Source organism: Hypanus sabinus, chromosome 21, assembly GCF_030144855.1.
Source record: "Hypanus sabinus isolate sHypSab1 chromosome 21, sHypSab1.hap1, whole genome shotgun sequence".
NCBI classification, from domain to species: domain Eukaryota; kingdom Metazoa; phylum Chordata; class Chondrichthyes; order Myliobatiformes; family Dasyatidae; genus Hypanus; species Hypanus sabinus.
The window spans coordinates 43,403,267-43,421,014 of record NC_082726.1 but is presented as its reverse complement, the minus strand read 5'-3'; the positions used below and the strand labels follow the sequence as shown (position 1 = coordinate 43,421,014).

Here is a 17,748-nt window from a genome sequence, read left to right as displayed (position 1 = left end):
TGTTTATGTTAGTTGCTTAGCTGAAGTTTTCAACTTCTCAACCTCAGCATTGTTGTTGTAAACTGGTGTGTGTGCTCTGCCCTCCCTTTCTGAAATTGAGGACAATCTTTTCTTTTGCTGACATTGAAGAAAAGATCATTGTGATGACACTGTATCGCTAGGCTCTCTATCTGCTTCCTCAATTCTGACAAGTTTAAATATTAAAGTTACTGCCTTTTATGTATCATGTTTTTGTTTCTTGTTATTCCTTCCTTTTTGTGATGCTATTAAAATGTTATAAGAACATAAGAACATAAGAGATAGGAGCAGGAGTAGGCCAATCGGCCCCTCAAGCCTGCTCCGCCATTCAACAAGATCATGGCTGATCCAATCTTAACTCTAGTTTTCACTGAATCCCACAAGGCAACAGTGCCAACCAACAGGACACCATGCCGCCCATTTTATTTTATTATTCATCCCGCCCAAACCCATGTGATCACCTGGGGAAAAAAAAACGATTTGCCAATTGAGGAGTAGAAATCTGGAAAATTCCTCTCCGACCCATCCAGGCTATCGTTCTGTAGATTCTGTATATTTGTTCTGTAGATTAATTGTGTAATTAACTGCTGACAGCAGGTTTGAACTAATTTTAAACTGTCTCTAAAGTGGAGTAGTAGGTGGCTTAACTCCCGGATATTTCCTGATGTCTTTTGATTTGCTTTTAGGTGATGATTGGTACCTCCTCAGGCTGGATATCTATATGTGATCTACTTATCTAACCAGCACACTTATAAGCCATTCAGCCTTCAAATAAATGTTCTATATTTACATAGTCATTTAGCACAGAAGAGTTCTTTTATTTATTTGCAATTATCTTCTCAGCGAAGGGAACTTGTCCAAATATGAAATCTACTTAACTCAGCACATCATTGCATTTTATGTTTTGATTTGTTCGTTGCTCATATAAGGTTATTGTGATGGTAACTTGACTTTGTTATGTTAACAAACATTGGTTAAGTGATTCTTGAAAGGGTGCAGTTGGTGAAAACAGCCACTCTATTGATTTATATTAATATTTGCCTATGGTGCCTCTGAACAAAGCTCAAATAACCTAAACAGTGGTAGTTGTGTTACTTACCATGTGCACCAGACAGTTTGGAATTAGTGTATTGCCATGTATTTCATACTTGTTTCTGTGCAGTGCCATGCAGTCCACACCAAGTCTGTGTCGAGGGGTTGTGAACAGAAAAAGGAGTAGAAAATGGCTTGTGTCTTGCAGCAATGGAACATGGTAGAAAAATTCCATTCTGTCATTCACAGTATTGAACTTTTAATCTCAACGTTCAATATTTATGTAGCACTTACTCAACAGGCTGGTATGTGTCTAGGGGAAAAGGAGATCCAGCCACACACCACCCCCACCTCCCGTACACGCAGGTGCTGTGGGAATCAAGTTTATGCCTCACGCATGCACACAGTATCAAATCCACACCAGATACTGTTATGAAATACACTTTAAAGATTTTACTAAAACTAAAAGAGTACTAGGCAATACAATATATATAAAAGAGAAGAAAAAGCAAAAGGCGCCAACTTATCAAAGTTCAGTCAGTTTAGTGCACATCGTTGGAGCTCAACCATCGAACCATTCGACCCTTCATCACTTTCCTCCGACCTCCACGTCTTCGCACCTGGGACCACCCCCGGTGGTCGACCAGGCAGTGCAGCGCACGTCCACCTTCCTCGGCGTCTCCTTCCCGCCTCTCCTCTAAAGACTGTGAAACCCCCCAAGCTCCCAGCCCCACAAGACAAAATAACATTCCCCATTGGTTAACAAATGAATACAATCCCCATATCAGCAAGTCCAAAGCTAAACAACTGCGAGACAAAACACTTGTCAGACATAAAAGCATTCCTATTCTAGCAAACCAAAGAAGCCATTTTGATTACATACACAGTACATTGTACATTTAAATCCATACTAATGAGGATGAGGAGGGAGGAAGTAGTAAATAGACATCATTGTGTCCTTAAGCACATGACTTTGATTTGAGGGAAGTTTCATTGTTTTCAATGTAAAATGAATTAAATTTAAAAACAGTTATAGAAATAAGATGGTGTGGCAGCCCGCACACGAGGGACTCGAACCACCATTGGGAGCCATGGGCAGACACGTAACACGTTTGGATCTACCCGCTTGGGGCAGACCTTCCAGGGACAGTCTGACGTCATGTCTGCCCCGCGGGTCATAGGGGCCCATGGGAGGGGAGATTTAAGCGCACGATTTTGAATCAGTAAAGGCATTCTGAGCTCAGCTCTCTCTGCCTCCGTGTGTTTCTTTAGTAGCGCATTGCGCACAACTACAATAGTACATAAGTCGGTGCACAATATGTAAAGGAAATCAAGAGTTTTTGTATATCGTATTTGCTACTGAATTTTCTAATAGTTCTGTTAAGTCTGTTTGTCCAAGTTGCAGGCAACCTACAAAAGGAAACCACCTAGGATTGCAGTCTGTTGTAGGCAGAGGGATCTTTTGAAGCCTTGAGCTGAGAAGTATGTTACTATTTTTATTTTAAAATGAAAAGGATCAAAGAGGAAATGAGAAAATTAACATAAATATTGCTGTGAAAAAAATCACTCAAGGGTGAAGCTGCCAGCAATAGCAGTGTCTGAAAAAGTAACCCCAATGCTTTGTCAAATCAAAGTGGATGCCATGAATGTGAAATAATACATAGTTCAGATACTTGCCTTTTTAAGCATTAATCTGATAAAAATGCAGAGGAAGGAAGCAGACTGTACCAGGACATCAAGTTTTGCTCCTATGTGGGATTTAGTAACTGTCATTGAAAAGGAATTCCACCTACGCAATATTGGAATATTTCCGCAAACTCATCTATATTGATACTTGGTCTGTACTTCAGTAAATTACATGCCTGAACGGTTGAGGAAGCAGAGTGAATATATTTTGATTATTTTACAATGAGAATGCTGTTTATTTTTACAATTCTGATACATTTCTTCATATGACTGATGACTTGATGGTTTGAAAATGCTAACATTGTCATAATGGGAGTTTTAGAGTCATACAGCACATAAATAGGTCCTTGGCCCAACAAGTCTGTGCTGACCATCAACAAATTATTTTTCACTAATCACTTATTAATCCAATTTTTTTTGTTCTCCCAGCATTGTCTTTGGCTCTCCCCAAATTCTACCACTCAGCTAGATACAATGGACAAATTTATAGTGGCTAGATAACCTACCAACCTGAATGTCTGGATATGGGAGGAAACCAGAGCTGCCATAGGAAACCTATGCAGTCCTATAGAGAATGTGTAAACTCCACTAAGAATCAGAATCAGGTTTAATATCACTGGCATATATTATGAAATTTGTTAACTTTACGGCAGTACATGACAAATAAATAGAGAGAAAATACTGAATTAAAGTATATAGATATGTCTATTAAATAGTTAAGTTAAAAAATAAATATTACAAACAAAAATAAATAAAAAAGAGAGTGAAGTAGTGTTCATGGGTTCAATGTCCATTTTAAAGACGTTGTTCCTAAATCTCTTGAGTGTGTGCCTTCAAGCTTCTGCACCTACTTCCCAATGGTAGCAATGAAAACACAGCATACTCTGGGTGGTGTGGTCCTTAATAATGGATGTCACCTTCCCAAGAAAGCGCTTCTTGAAGATGTCTTGGATACTACAGAGCCCAGTACCCATGATGGAGATGACTAATTTCACACATTTCTGCAACTTAATTTGATCTTGTGCAGTAGCTCCCCCATACTAGGCAGTGATGCAACCAGTCAGAATGCTCTTTGTGATACATTTGATAGAAGTTTCTGAATGTTTTAGCTGACAAACCAAATCTCCCCAAACTGCAAATTAATTATAGCTGTTGTCTTGCCTTCCTTCCAGCTGCATCAATATGTTGCATCCAGCATAGGTCTCAGAGATATTGAATCCAAGAAACTTGAAATTCCTCACTCTCTCCACTTCTGATTCCTCTATGAGGATTGGTTTGTGTTCCCTTATCTTACTTTTCTGAAGTCCACAATCAGCTCTTTAGCCTTGCTGACATTGAGTGCAAGTTGTTGCTGTGTCACAACCAATCCACTGGTATATCTCGCTCCAGTGTACACTTTTGTCACCATCTGAAATTCTGCAACAATAGTTATATTGTCAGCAAATTTATAGATTGCATTTGAGCTGTGCCTAGCCACACAGCGTCTAGGTCCAAATCAGAATCAGACTTGGGGTTTATTATCATTGGCATGTGTTGTGATTTTTTTTTGATTTACCAACAGCAGTACAATGCAATACATGATGATATAGAAAAGTAAAAAATGTAATTAAAACATCTCTTGTTTAAACCCAGGTTTCTGGCTTTGTGAACTGACACCCCTACTAAAAATTCCACAATTTTTAATTTTCTTTTGCAGTTGTCACTTGAGATTTTATTATTTTGGGAGGAATGATTTGTTTTATCATTTTGAGGCAAAGGATTTGTTCCTAGTGTGAATATTGCATATTAGATCTATAGATATTTTTTGGCATCTTCTGGAAATTCTTTAAAGTTAGTACAATATGATTAAAAGCTAACACAATCAAACAAAAGATGTAATGTTAGCAATTCTTAAATTTAATATGCAAGTATAATTGAGGGAATATCTGTGAAGTCAGTCAGTGTCAAATGTGAGCCATTTTTAAAATATTTGTTTATGCTTTAACATGGGGCCTGAATGAATTGTTTGCATATGCTCTTTGCTTGTATTATCTTGCCATGTGGCTGAGCTGTAACTCAGTGGAATTAATTGCTTGGTTTTATTTTTTGCAGCTTATGCCATCAAAATTTCTGAAGTTAATAGTATCAATTCATGATGTGATAGTAAAACTGTCAATATGAAATAGAGATGCTCAGAGAAATGGATTGAGGAAGGAAGTAGGTGTAAAACATGACCCGAGGCTTTTGCACAAATAGATTGCCTGAAATGTTGAGGATCTTTTACCATGTGAAAATTTATCACTACATATTTAAAAAGTTGATACCTGTGTGCTCTACCATTAGTAATTATCATGTCCACATTTGTGCTGAAAGCTTTCTACGTGAACTTGTTATGCATGTATGATTTTAATTACTTCTTGAAAATTTGTTTAACCAATTGGATTTCTAACTGTGTAACTGTGAATTGGAAAAAAGATGTTGACCCAAAATTGTGGGGAAGAAAATAAAAAGTTTTATAGGCAGAAATATATTGTCTTAAAATCATTCATAAAATAAAAATTCCAATTGTCACTTTTCACCAATTTATTGCATGCTCAAATGCAGTGGAGGAGTGGGGTAAAAGAAACAAGCTTAGTTCTGTGCCACAGTTAAATAATTGATGATCTATATGTCATCTATTTTCTGTAATCTTGAACAAGGAATTTAATCAATATTTGGTTTAAGTTGAATAACCAAAAACAAACTACTGTTTTGAAAGTCTAAAAAAGGTGTTGGATTCACTTGCTTCATTTACTGTGAAGACCTGAAAAAGTGACCAGATGGCTATATATCAATGTAGAATGGGTTGATTGAGAATGTTGAAGATGGAATGGTGGGTGATTGGTAGGGATTGGGAAGAATGGAAAGAGAAGTATGGATGATAGCCAATTGGTACAGAAGCTTGAGCATCCTTAATTTAGTTAATACACAATATAGTGTTGGTACTAACTTCAAATTTTTTCTCTTAGATAGATCACAGTTTACTGGTGTTGGGAAGGGTAAATCCTTCGTGAATGAGTATTTAATTAGCTTCTGGAAATCTCAGTTGTTTGGAGGACAAAAATAAGTTTGTGCTGAAGTTCTGTTTTAATCTACATGAAACATTTTGTTGAGTAACATCATTCTTTCACTCTCCACTTCATATGCTTTGTTTTCTGAGTTACAGTTTGCAATTCCGATCCTGATTATGATTTGTGGTGCTGGAATTATCCTTTCATGTCCACCATCCATCACTGTGATGCATCACTAAGTTCAATGTGAAATGTTTAACTATAAAAGTAATACAATAGTAACAATCTTGAATTTCTGTTACTGCCAAAAATGAAATTCTTGAAGATGCACTTTTAGGGGATTCATCCTGACTGGATCTATTTGCTGTAATGAGCGATCTTTATTTGAGCTCTTCTTAAATTGACCTGTCATGAAGGATATCCATTTTTACTTTCCTGGTTTGCTTTGGAAAAAAATAAATTTGATTTTTAATTGTGACCTTTTAATTTCTTGAAATCCCTTGTGTACAGCTTATCTAAATTATGCGCCAGAATATCGGAAGCTGCAATGAACTCAGAAGCTGTCCCATAATCTGTATTTCAAACAGCTTTCTTCAAGTTTTAATCGTTTTGTGATGAAGTAAAATATCTTGGTAGAATTGGGCTTCTTTGTTTTGTTACCAGTCACACAAAATGTTGTGTGAAACCCTGAACAAAAGTCAATGCTGAACTTAAATTTTATTAGATAAATTTGTTTAATGTTAAAACTTGCTGATTTAATAAAAGCATAAATTGTAAAATCTATTGGAATGTTACTTCAAGTATGGACAGTTAAGAAAGGTCTCTTGTTTTTTTGTGGCATGCAACTTAAATTTTAATTTTCCTGATTCATCAGAGTATGATACAATGATTGACTTTTTATAATTTTTCTCCCCCAGCAAACAGGACTGCTGGATCACTTGCAGCAGGCAAGCTGTGACCTTTTTAAGCTTCTAATAAAAGCTTCTGCTCGATTCAAGTTAAAATGTTTTTAAAAATGCAAACCCCATGATTAAAATACTTAGAGAAATAGTGCCCACTTATTCTTAAGAAGTTAGTTTGATTACTGTTAATCAGAAATTAGTTTTGGTTCTTCTGTAGGAAATAAACAGCAAGCACTTGTGTGTGGATCTTCTTTTCTTTCTATTGCTTTATGTGACTATTTCATTGCCCTTTTCAAAATTGGCTCTTCATTACTTGCTGAGATTATATTAGTGCTTTATACAATATTTCTTATTTTCAGGTTTTAATAAAGGCTTTTGGTTAAGGCATTTTGTCTTTCAATGAATCTTGTCTCTTTGAGTTCCTTTTATTTGGGCGGAATGTATTACCTGTTACTACAAGCTGATTTTGCCACCTTTTCTGTGAGCAAATTGTAGAATCAGTTTATTTTGATTTGCTCTGTCCTGTGATGTAAAGGAACATAGTTTTCACTGACATACATGTTGATTAGCTGACTGATACCGGTTTCCAGAAACTTAATCTAAAACAGTTGTGATACTAAATTTGCAAAGGTTGCTTAACATCCTTGAGGATACTTTTAGACAAATATAAATACAGTGGATTCCTGCTAACTGGGATACATCAAGACCAGTACATCTTGGCCCAATTAGCTGAAGTTTAATGGGAATAGTTAAAATGTATTAAAAAAATTACTGTTTAACGGAGTAATAATTTATGTATTTAAATGAAGTACAGAACAAATTAGAACACTGCCAATACTGCTACTACAGTACTATAAAACTAACTGTAAATGAATAGTATCAGTGCTGACACCTAGGACAGATAATGGACTGCCTTCATACAATGGTTCTGACAATTGCATCCTCCAAATTTTCATTTGATTGTAACATGCAAGATGATTGTCTATGCCTTCAGATTTCATTGTAATTCCTAGCTTATTGAAGTTGTGAAATTGTTTCATTTTCATTCCTGGCTATAGCCTGAATGCTTGAAACCACTGTGAGTAAAACGGTTCGAATTGTCTTGACAACAATCACTGATTTTTGAACATAAGCACATGTAATTGATGCTATTTTACAGCTGATTATTCTCAGCACAGTGTAGTGCCTAACGGCCCACACAGACACTAGTGTAGACACTAGAAGTTTGCTTTCAGGTAAACTCACTGCCTTCTGTGCTCATTTGACTGCATTACAACCTTAAGCAGCCTCCGATGATACTGTGATCTCAGTCCCTGAGGCCCACATGCTAGCATTCTTCAGGGAGTGAACCCATGAAAAGCATCCAACCCTGACAGAGTACCTGGCCAAGTACTACAGACCTGTGCTAATCAGCTGGAGTGGCGTGTTCACTGAGATCTTTAACCTCTTGCTTCAGCAGTTTGAGGTATCCACCTGCTTCAAACAGGTTTCACTTTTACTGGTATCTAAGAAGAACTAAGTAACCTCCTAGTTGTCCAGTAGCACTTACATCCACTGTGATGAAATGTTTTGAGAGTTTGGTGATGAAACGTATCAACTCTTGGACCATAAGACATAGGAACAGAATTAGGCCATTTGGCCTATCAAGTATGCTCCACCATTCAATCATGGTTGATCCTTTTGGCCCCTCCTCAATCCCATTCCCCAGCCTTCTCCCCATAATCTTTGATGCCGTGTCCAATCAAGAACCTATCAATCTCTGCCTTAAATACACCCAATGACCTGTCTTAACTTGTGTTAACAAATTCCACAAGTTCATCACCCTCTGGCTAAAGAAATTTCTTCACACCTCTGCGTTAAATGGATGTCCCTCTGTCCTGAGGCTGTGCCCTCTTGTCCTAGACTTCCTCCACCATAAGAAACATCCCTTCCACAGCTACTCCGTCAAAGACTTTTAACATTCAAAAGGTGTCAATGAGATCCCCCCTCTCATCCTTCTAAGTTCCAGTGAGTACAGACCCAGAGCCATCAAGTGTTCCTCATATGATAACTCTTACATTTCCAGAATCATCCTTGTGAATCGTCTCTGGACCTTCACCAATGCCAGCACATCTTTTCTTAGATGAGGAACCCAAAACTGTTCACAATACTCGGTGTGGCCTCACCAGTGCCTTATAATGCCTCAGCATCACAACCCTGCACTTGTATTCTAGACATCTTGTAATGAATGCTAACATTGCATTTGCCTTCATGACCACTGACTCAACCTGCAAGTTAACCTTTAGGGTGTTCTGCACAAGGACTCCCAAGTCCCTTTACATCTCAGATTTTTGGATTTTCTCCCTATTTAGAAAGTAGTCTGCACATTTATTTCTATGCCATTCATTTTCCAACATTGTACTTCATTTGCCACTTTCTTGCCCATTGTCCCAATCTGTCCAAGTCCTTTTGCAGCTGTTTCCTCAAACACTACCTGGCCTTCCACCAATCTGTATTATCTGCAAACTTGGCAACAAAGCCATCTATTCCAGCATCTAAATCATTGACATACAGCATAAAAAGAAGCGATCAACACCGATCCCTACAGCACACCACTAGTCATTGGCAACCTACTATACCTTTTATTCCCACTCACTGCCTCCTACCAATCAGCCAGTGCTCTAACCATGTTAATAACTTTCCTGTAACACCATAGACTTCTAACTTGGTAAGCAGCCTTATTTGTGGCACCTTGTCTAAGACCTTCTGAAAGTCCAAATATACAACATCCACTGCATCCCTTTTATCTATCCTACTTGTAATCCCCTCAAAGAATTCCAACTGGTTTATATATAATTATAATATATGATCTATAATTTCCTTTCTGCTGCCTTCTCCCTTTTTTCAAGAGTGGAGTGAATTTGCAATTTTCCAGTCCTCTAGCACCATGCTAGAGTGCAATGAGTTTTGAAAGATGATTACTAAAAGATCTTTCAGAACCCAGGGGTTCAGTTCATCTGGTCTGGGTGGCTTATGTACCCTTAGAACAGACCCCCAGTCCTTGGGGTCGCATTGCCGGTAGCTGTTGGTGGGGGTGTCTTAATGCGCTCGGCAAAGAATGGTGCTAGGAGAAGCTGTGCCGGAGGGGATGGTTGAAGGCCCGGAGGTTTGACGGACTTGAAGTCCACTGTGGTTGGGGTGCTTTCACTGTGTGCTGCGTCTGTGAGGCTGGGTCCAGCGGCACTTTCATTGTGTGCTGCGTCTGTGAGGCTGAGTCTGGCACCATAGCTGGGGTATTCCCTTCTGCCGCCTGCATGGGATGACAAGTCTATCAGGACCCTGAGGACTGTTGGAAACTGTGTGGGGGTTTCTTTCGAAGTTATAGTCTTTTAACATTTTTGGACTATTTTTACTATGTCCATTGTCTTTTTTTTAATCAATTATGGTATTGTTTGCACTGCTGTAACTATATGTTGTAACTATGTGGTTTTGTGCAGGTCTTGTAGCTTTAGTTTTTGGTTTGTTGGGTGCTAGAGATGGTCTCCTGACTTGGTGTGTCTGTGTACTCTTGTCTGGTGGATTTGGAGTTCCTTTCTGGGGAACGCGCTAAGATGGTAGCGTGATATTAATATGCAGCAGCCTCTCCAGACTCTGGATTGGGGATTGCTAAACGTTATGTGGATTTTCGGTGTAGTCTGTTCTGTCATGTGCTTTTGTGATATCATTCTGGAGGAACTTTGTCTCATTTTTTAACTGCATTGCATTTGTGGTTTCTAAATGACAATAAACTGAAACTGAACTGAACTTAGGTCTTTCAGCTTTTTGAGCATCTTCTCCCTTGTAATAGTAACTGCACTCACTCCTTTTCCTTTGCATACTACAATGTCTGGCACACTGCCAGTGTCTTGCACAGTGAAGACTGATACAAAATACTCATTTAGTTAATCTACCATCTCCTTGTCCTCAGTTATAATTTCTCTGGCCTCATTTTCTAGTGGTCCTACATCCACTCTCATTTCTCTTTAATTTTTTACATACTTGAAAAAGCTTTTATTATCCACTTTGATCTTATTTACTAGCTTGTTTTCATATTTAATCTTTTTGCTTCTACTGATTCTTTTTGTTGCTCTCAAAAAGCTTCCTAATCCTCTGTCTTCTCACTAATTTTTTGCTTTGTTGTATGCCCTCTCTTGTTTTTACAATAGCTTTGACTTTCCTTGTCAGCTACAGTTGTACTATTTTGCTATATGAGTATTTCTTCATTTTTGGGATATATTTATCCTGCACCTTCCTTATTTAACCCAGAAACTCACACCATTGCTGCTCTGCTGTCATCCCTGCAAGCATCTCCTTCCAATTTAATTTGGTCAACTCCTTTCAACTAGTTTCCTTTACTGCACTGAAATACTGCTACATCAGACTTTCTCCCTGTCAAATTTCAAGTTGAACTCAATCTTATTGTGATTACTGGCTCCTAAGGGCTCTTTTACCTTAAGCTTCCTAATTGCCTCTGGTTCAGTGCATAACACCCATTCCAGTATAGATGATTTCCTAGTAGGCTCAATGACAAACTGCTCTTAAAAAGCCATCTTATAGGCATTCAACAAACTCATTCTCTTGAGATCCACTACCAACCTGATTTTCCCAATCAACGTGCATGTTAAAATCTCCCATTACTATTCTAACATAGACCTTCGATACGATTTTATATTTCCCTTTATAATCTGGTCCACATCCCAACTACTGTTGAGAAGCCTGTATATAATGGCCATAGGGTCCTTTTACCATTGTGGTTTCATAAGTCAGCCCACAAGGATTCAGCATCTTCCAATCCTATGTCACACCTTTCTACTGATTTGATGCCATTCCTTACCAGCAGAGCCTTGCCACCCCATCTGCCTATCTTCCTATCCCTCTGATACAACGTGTAACCTTGGACATTCAGCTCCCAACTACAAACCATCCTTCAGCCACAAATCAGTGATGGCCACAATATCATACCTGATAATCTGTAATCGTGCAACAGGATCATCCACTTTATTTCTTATACTCCATCCATTGAGATATAAGACTTTGACTGCTGTATTTGCTTCCCTCGGTGATTTTCCATCACTAATGCACTGGTAACTCACTCTGCTTACTGCAATTTTGTCCTATCATCTGCCTGCACTGTCTGACTGCATGCTATCTATTGCTTTTTTTTTTAACCTTGATATCCCTCCTGGCACTTTTCCTTACATGTGGAATAAGTGCTACACCTGCCCATATGCCTCCTCCCATTCAGGACCCCAAACAGTTCTTCCAAGCGAGACGACACTTCACCTGTGAGTCTGTTGGGGTCATATACTGTGTCTAGTGCTCCTGGTGTGGCCTCCTGTATATCAGTGAGACCCAATGTAGATTGGGAGACTGCTTCACCAAGCACCTATGCTCCATCTGCCAGAAAAAAGTGTGATCGTCCAGTGGCCACCCATATTAATTCCAATTCCAATTCCCATTCCCATTCCAATATGTCAATCCAGGGCTTCCTCTTCTGTTGCAATGAGGCCACACTCGGGTTGGAGGAACACCTCATACTCCGTCTGGGTAGCCTCCAACCTGATGGCATGAACATCGATTTCTTGAACTTCCGGTAATGCTCACCCCCCACCTCCCCCCCCCTTTACCATTCCCCATTCCCTTTTCCTACTCTCACCATATCTCCTTGTCTGTCCATCACCTCCCTCCAGTGCTCCTCTGCCATTGTCTTTTTTCCATGGCTTTCTGTCCTGTCCTTTAGATTTCCCCTTCTCTAGCCCTGAATTTCTTTCACCAATCAACTTCCCAGTTCTTTACTTCCACCCTCCTCCTCCTGGTTTCACCTATCACCTTGTGTTTCTCTTCCCCACCTCCACCCCCCCCCCATCTTTTAACTCTATTCCTTATCTTTTTTTCTCCTCTCCCAGTGAAGGGTCTCAGCCTGAAACACTGGCTGTATTCTTTTCAATAGATGCTGTCTGGCCTGCTGAGTTCCTCCAGCATTTTGTGTGTGTTTCTTGGATTTCCAGCATCTACAGATTTTCTCTTGTTTGTGAGCCTAAAATATTAGTTTAAAATATTAGTTCTCTCTCCACAGATGTTATCTGACTTTCTGTGTATTGCCAGTTTACTCTATTTATTTCATTTCTAGTAAGCTCTTTGCTTTTTCAAGGGCAGAAAATTACCTTTTTAAAGTTCTTGACATTTGACTTTCAATGTTAAGTAAGGATAACATTCAGATATTTAAAAATTTTTTATTTGATCCTTGCAACACCCCCACCCCTCAAAACCATTGATAGCTCTTAGTTCAGTTATTTCAGGATATACTCATACTGTTGTTTGCTTTAATTTTTTGGAAACAGTATTAAGATAAAAGTTACTCCTTTTGTGTTTATCATCTCTTTATTCCTGAAAATCAATGTAGTAGTGAGCAAATAAATTCTTATTTTTAATTTGAATCTCTCAATTAAATAACATTGCATGTGTTGGTGACACATAGTTGCGAAAAGATTGTTCTGTAATTTAAAGTTCTTTTTATACTTTTCAGTCTGATTAACGGAAAAGCATACTTCCATTTGTGCATATTTCTAAGTATTTTTTGTTCCTTTTTGTCCTCATAGGATATTTTGAACAATCTGGAGTCAGGTGATCTGGATGAAAATGACCTTATGCTGGATGTCGATCTGCCTGAGGATGCTCCTTGTAAAATCGGTAAGACCAGCTAATCTCCTCAATTTCATTACAACTCATTAGTCTTGCATCAAAAGGAATAGTATTTATTTTTCATTGTTTTTAAATGAAAATGTAGACTTTATTGAGGAGCTTTCTGATATCAGTTGCCTTTCAAAGTTCAAGTAAATTTATTATCAAAGTACATATATATCACTATATAGAACCCTGAGATTTTGGGTCTAAAATTGTCACTTTTTCTTGACACTTAACACCATGTTTTTACTGCCAACATTTTTAGCAACAGAGAAACAAAGTTTTTTGTATATCAGGGACCAAAAAGCTAGTTGTAGTAAGGGAGGGCCCATACTCTAAGCAGACAGTTAAAAATGATGAAACATTCATGCTGAAGATAAAACCCTACAGAGTGAGAGATGAAGAAATAAAGTATTCCCATATGTTATAGCCATGATATATTTTTATTATTTATTGAAGCACTCTTAATGCTGAGCATGATAGAAGTCATTTCACTGATCATGTCATCCAGAATTCATTTGATTTTTCTAATATTTTTCAATATTTGATGCAAACATAAATGAGTACAAGTAACAAGGATGTATACATCAGAACTGGTTTGTTTCAAACTATTTGATTTTTCATAGCAACACACAATCTGCAGAATCCCTTGCGTTTTTGGATTTTTCAAAAAAAATAGATCTTGTCCATCAACGATCTGGAATTCATCTTTTGCATGAGCATACAATCAACAAACTTTCCTGATCTAGACTATTTTTGCACTGAACATGATAAAAATGCCTCTAGTCTGTGCTACCATTTTATTAAAATCACATGTTGTTCATTCCATTTTCTCAGTTAATCGCTTTCCCTTCATTTGTGTTGTGTTCAAAAATCTATTGATTTCCTTGAATATACTCAAGAGCCATACATCTGCATCTGGGATCAATGCAAAAGCTCTACTGTCTTGATGAATGCTTTTCTTTCTCTTATTCCAAATTGCTGACCTTTTCTCCTGAGTTTGTGTACTGTAGTCATAAATTCTTAAGAGAAATTAATTCTATGAATTTACTCTGCCAAACCATCTCAGAATTGAGTGTTTTGTTGAGATTACCAATCATTATTCTTAAATCTGATAGAATTTATTCACTAAAGCAGACTTCTTAATTGCCTGGAGACACAAGAGACTGCCGACGTTGGGATCTGCAGCAAAGAAATAAACTGCCGGTGGACTGCATCAGCGGCGGCAAAAGGATGGTGGACAATTTGGGTCTAGACCATTATGCAGGATTCCCAATGAAAGATCTTGATCTGAAGCATCATTTGTTCACTTCCCTCCACAGATGCTGCCTAATCCATTGAGTTCCACCAGCATTTTGCTTTTTAAACCCGAAGTTTCACTTTGCAACTGCAGGTCCCTTCTCTCATTGTTTCTTGTTGACAACATCCAAACTATACCTCAACTTTTAAATATTGTGTTGTCCACTTTCAGGTCCATGTATTTCTTTTTGCTAGGTTTTTTGATGTGTAGATTTAAAACATCAAAATTACATTTCAAAATGTTTTAAGAAATTCAAGGGAATACAAAAAATCAAACAAGTAAAATATGAAGCAAAACTCCCAAGCAGTTGAGTCTTTTTTTTTGTAGCAGGTAGGGGATTAGTGATTAAATTTTAATCTGTCTTCTCTCCAGGGATGCATGCTTTTCTCTGATATTTCCTACATGTGTCCAGTATCCAATCCAAGTAAAAGGGTTGAGAGTTCAATTTCTACTTCAGGGTCTTGAGGTGCTTCCCCAATTTACTATTGAAGAATCCCGCACCACCTTTTAGGTGCAATATTAAATTGAAATAAACTTTAAAGGTTCCAAAGTGGTTTTGTAGAAAACTGTAGCAGTTTACTCTGGTGACCTACTCAGTATCTGTCTTTTAATCAATGGAACAAAGATAGATGATCTGATCATTATGCTGTTTGTGGGAGCTTGTACAAAAATCAACTGAAGGAACAGGACAAAGGCTTCATAACAATGGCTGTACTTCAAAAGTGGTTGATTGGCTGTTAAGTGCTTTGGGCTATCTGAGGTTGAGAACTGCAATGTATAAATCTTTTTAGTTATTACTTTTCGCAGCCATATTACTTCTATCTCCTCTCCATGGTCTATTAATGCCACTTTCTCTGTGGACTTCCTCTTCTGTCTGCTTGTACAGCTTCTTTTCTCGATTATTTCCTACATATATTTGCTACCCTTAAGAACCATTTTTACTGGGTCTGTTTCCACACAGTCTTTATAACTTTGTATTGGATACTGTGCAACCTGTCCTATGATTTCAACAATTTCAGACCTTTGCCAGAATTCCTTTGTTTCCCTTCATGCTTGGTAAAAGGAATGTGGGATGATTATATTGATGTTTCTGGGGATGGGTAAAATCATCATGTTGGAATTTGATGTATGCACCCTTCTCATCCACCTTTGGCTTCCTCTTTGTCAGAACACCATTACCAGGAAAATTTGAACTGTTCATGTTGGTGTTTTTTTTCTCTAGAAGATGGACTCCTTGACTATTTATATTTACTGCATCTTGCCATCTATCCTCTGTCACTTTCTCCTTGGTATTCACAGTTTGTGTTTCATTTATGTATTTGATTTCTTTCATTTTGACTTCTGTTAATATCTGGTCTGCTGTTTAATAATTTCCTGTCCTGAACTTAACAGATTACTCATTTAAATTACTTTTTTCTCTTTCACTTCCCTATTCCCTTTTCACAAACAGTTGAACTGTTTGGGAGGATTTCAGCTCCAAAGTATAAACTGAATATTGTTCTTTCACTGTTGCTGCCTGATGCCAAGTATTTCCAGCTTTTTCTGCCTTTATATTCATTGTTAGCATCTAAACAAAGTATTAATTCAGGATCGGCCAATGCATTTAAACAAGGCAGGCATAGACTACAGTTCTGAACAAGAACATTTCAAGGGTGCAGATTTATTTTGGTGAATAATGAACTTGCCTTTTCAATTGAAAGTATTAATCATTTGATTTCCAAGATTGGTCAATGAAGAAGAACGGAGCTGATCTCTGTGATATTTTTAACACCAAAGTTGATGGTATGTTGTTTCGGAACAGGACCATGGATGGTGTACAGTATATTCTTGAAATGTATATGCAGCATTTGCAGTTTTACAACAAATTTTTATTTGAGTTGGGGGTGGAAATAATCTTATTGAAAGCTGAAGTTATATTGAATGTGAATTAAAGTTGGGCCTTTATAAATGAAATTGCTGTAATCAAGAGGTTTCTGCTTTTGACAAGATATTGTACAACACTTTATTTAAAAGATTTCACCTTTTGTTACATTGTTGGGTTCTCACCATGTTGTGATAAGGTTGATGAGAAAATCACAAAATTCAATAATTTTTAATTGTCATTAACTGAATGTTGGCTTCTTTTGACAAGCAGGGTCATTTTACAAAATTTGTGGTTTGGTCTTATAAAGGCATTTTAGCTTGTAAATGCTGCTTAGGTTTGATTGTAATGTCCAGTGCTGAGATGAGCTGCTTTGCTGTTTTAAAAACATCGTAATGTAAATTCAGTACTGTGTCATGTGTTCAAAACCTTGTGGAAGGATTAGAAGACAACAGGGTTCTGTAGCTTGGCAACAAACTTTTTATTATATTCTTTGATTAATACTTAGTGGAATAGTTTGCAAGCTGAGACCTCGGAATAATGATTAAACTAGGGGAGTGGAGGTGAGGATTGAGTTGCGATTAAGATGTAAATTTGTCATTTAATATCAAAGCTTAGGTGATTGTGAGCAGCACTTATACTAGAACCTGCTGTTTAACCTTTAGGAAAGACTGTCTGTTTAAAAATACTATACCTATTGCCTTGCCTCTTCATGCTGTCTGGTCCAACTAATTCTTGAAATGGAATAAGCTGGAAAGAAAATGAAATATTTAGTTAGATTCCTTAAAAAATGATACCACCTATTTTATCTATGTTGTAATTACATTTTATAATTTATGAATTTTATGGCACATCTTCCAAGTATATTTGATGAGTAGTTGTTAATAAAACTGTCAATGCTAAGAGCCAATTATCTAATAGGTATAGTGGAAATGGTTTGGTTATTGTTCTAGGAAGAAATGAATGAAAAATCAAAAGGGTTGGTGTAAAGGAAAACATCTGACATTAGTATTTCATTTTACTCTTTTACCTTATGTCAGACTACTTGAAACAAACTTCACTATGTAATTCATTCTCATTATGTTCTTATTCTTCAGTGCAAGGAAATAATCTTGGAATCTTGCCCTAAGAAAAGATGAGGGATAAGTCTTAGAGAATTTTTTTTGTGCTAAGCCATTGTAAAATAATTTCCAGGTTTTAAAATATATGGTAAATAAC

The 17,748-nt window shown here is 37.4% G+C and overlaps 1 protein-coding gene across 4 annotated transcripts in view; it reads left to right on the top strand.

The window, feature by feature from the left end:
- The window catches only part of LOC132378990 (serine-rich coiled-coil domain-containing protein 2-like), a 646,565-nt gene that overhangs the window by 179,461 nt on the left and 449,356 nt on the right, over positions 1–17,748 (top strand). For all 4 annotated transcript variants that reach the window (XM_059946413.1, XM_059946415.1, XM_059946414.1 and 1 more), the window contains one exon: positions 13,285–13,375. In XM_059946413.1, the coding sequence (XP_059802396.1) occupies positions 13,285–13,375 (91 nt within the window). The remainder of the gene's footprint in view (positions 1–13,284; positions 13,376–17,748) is intronic.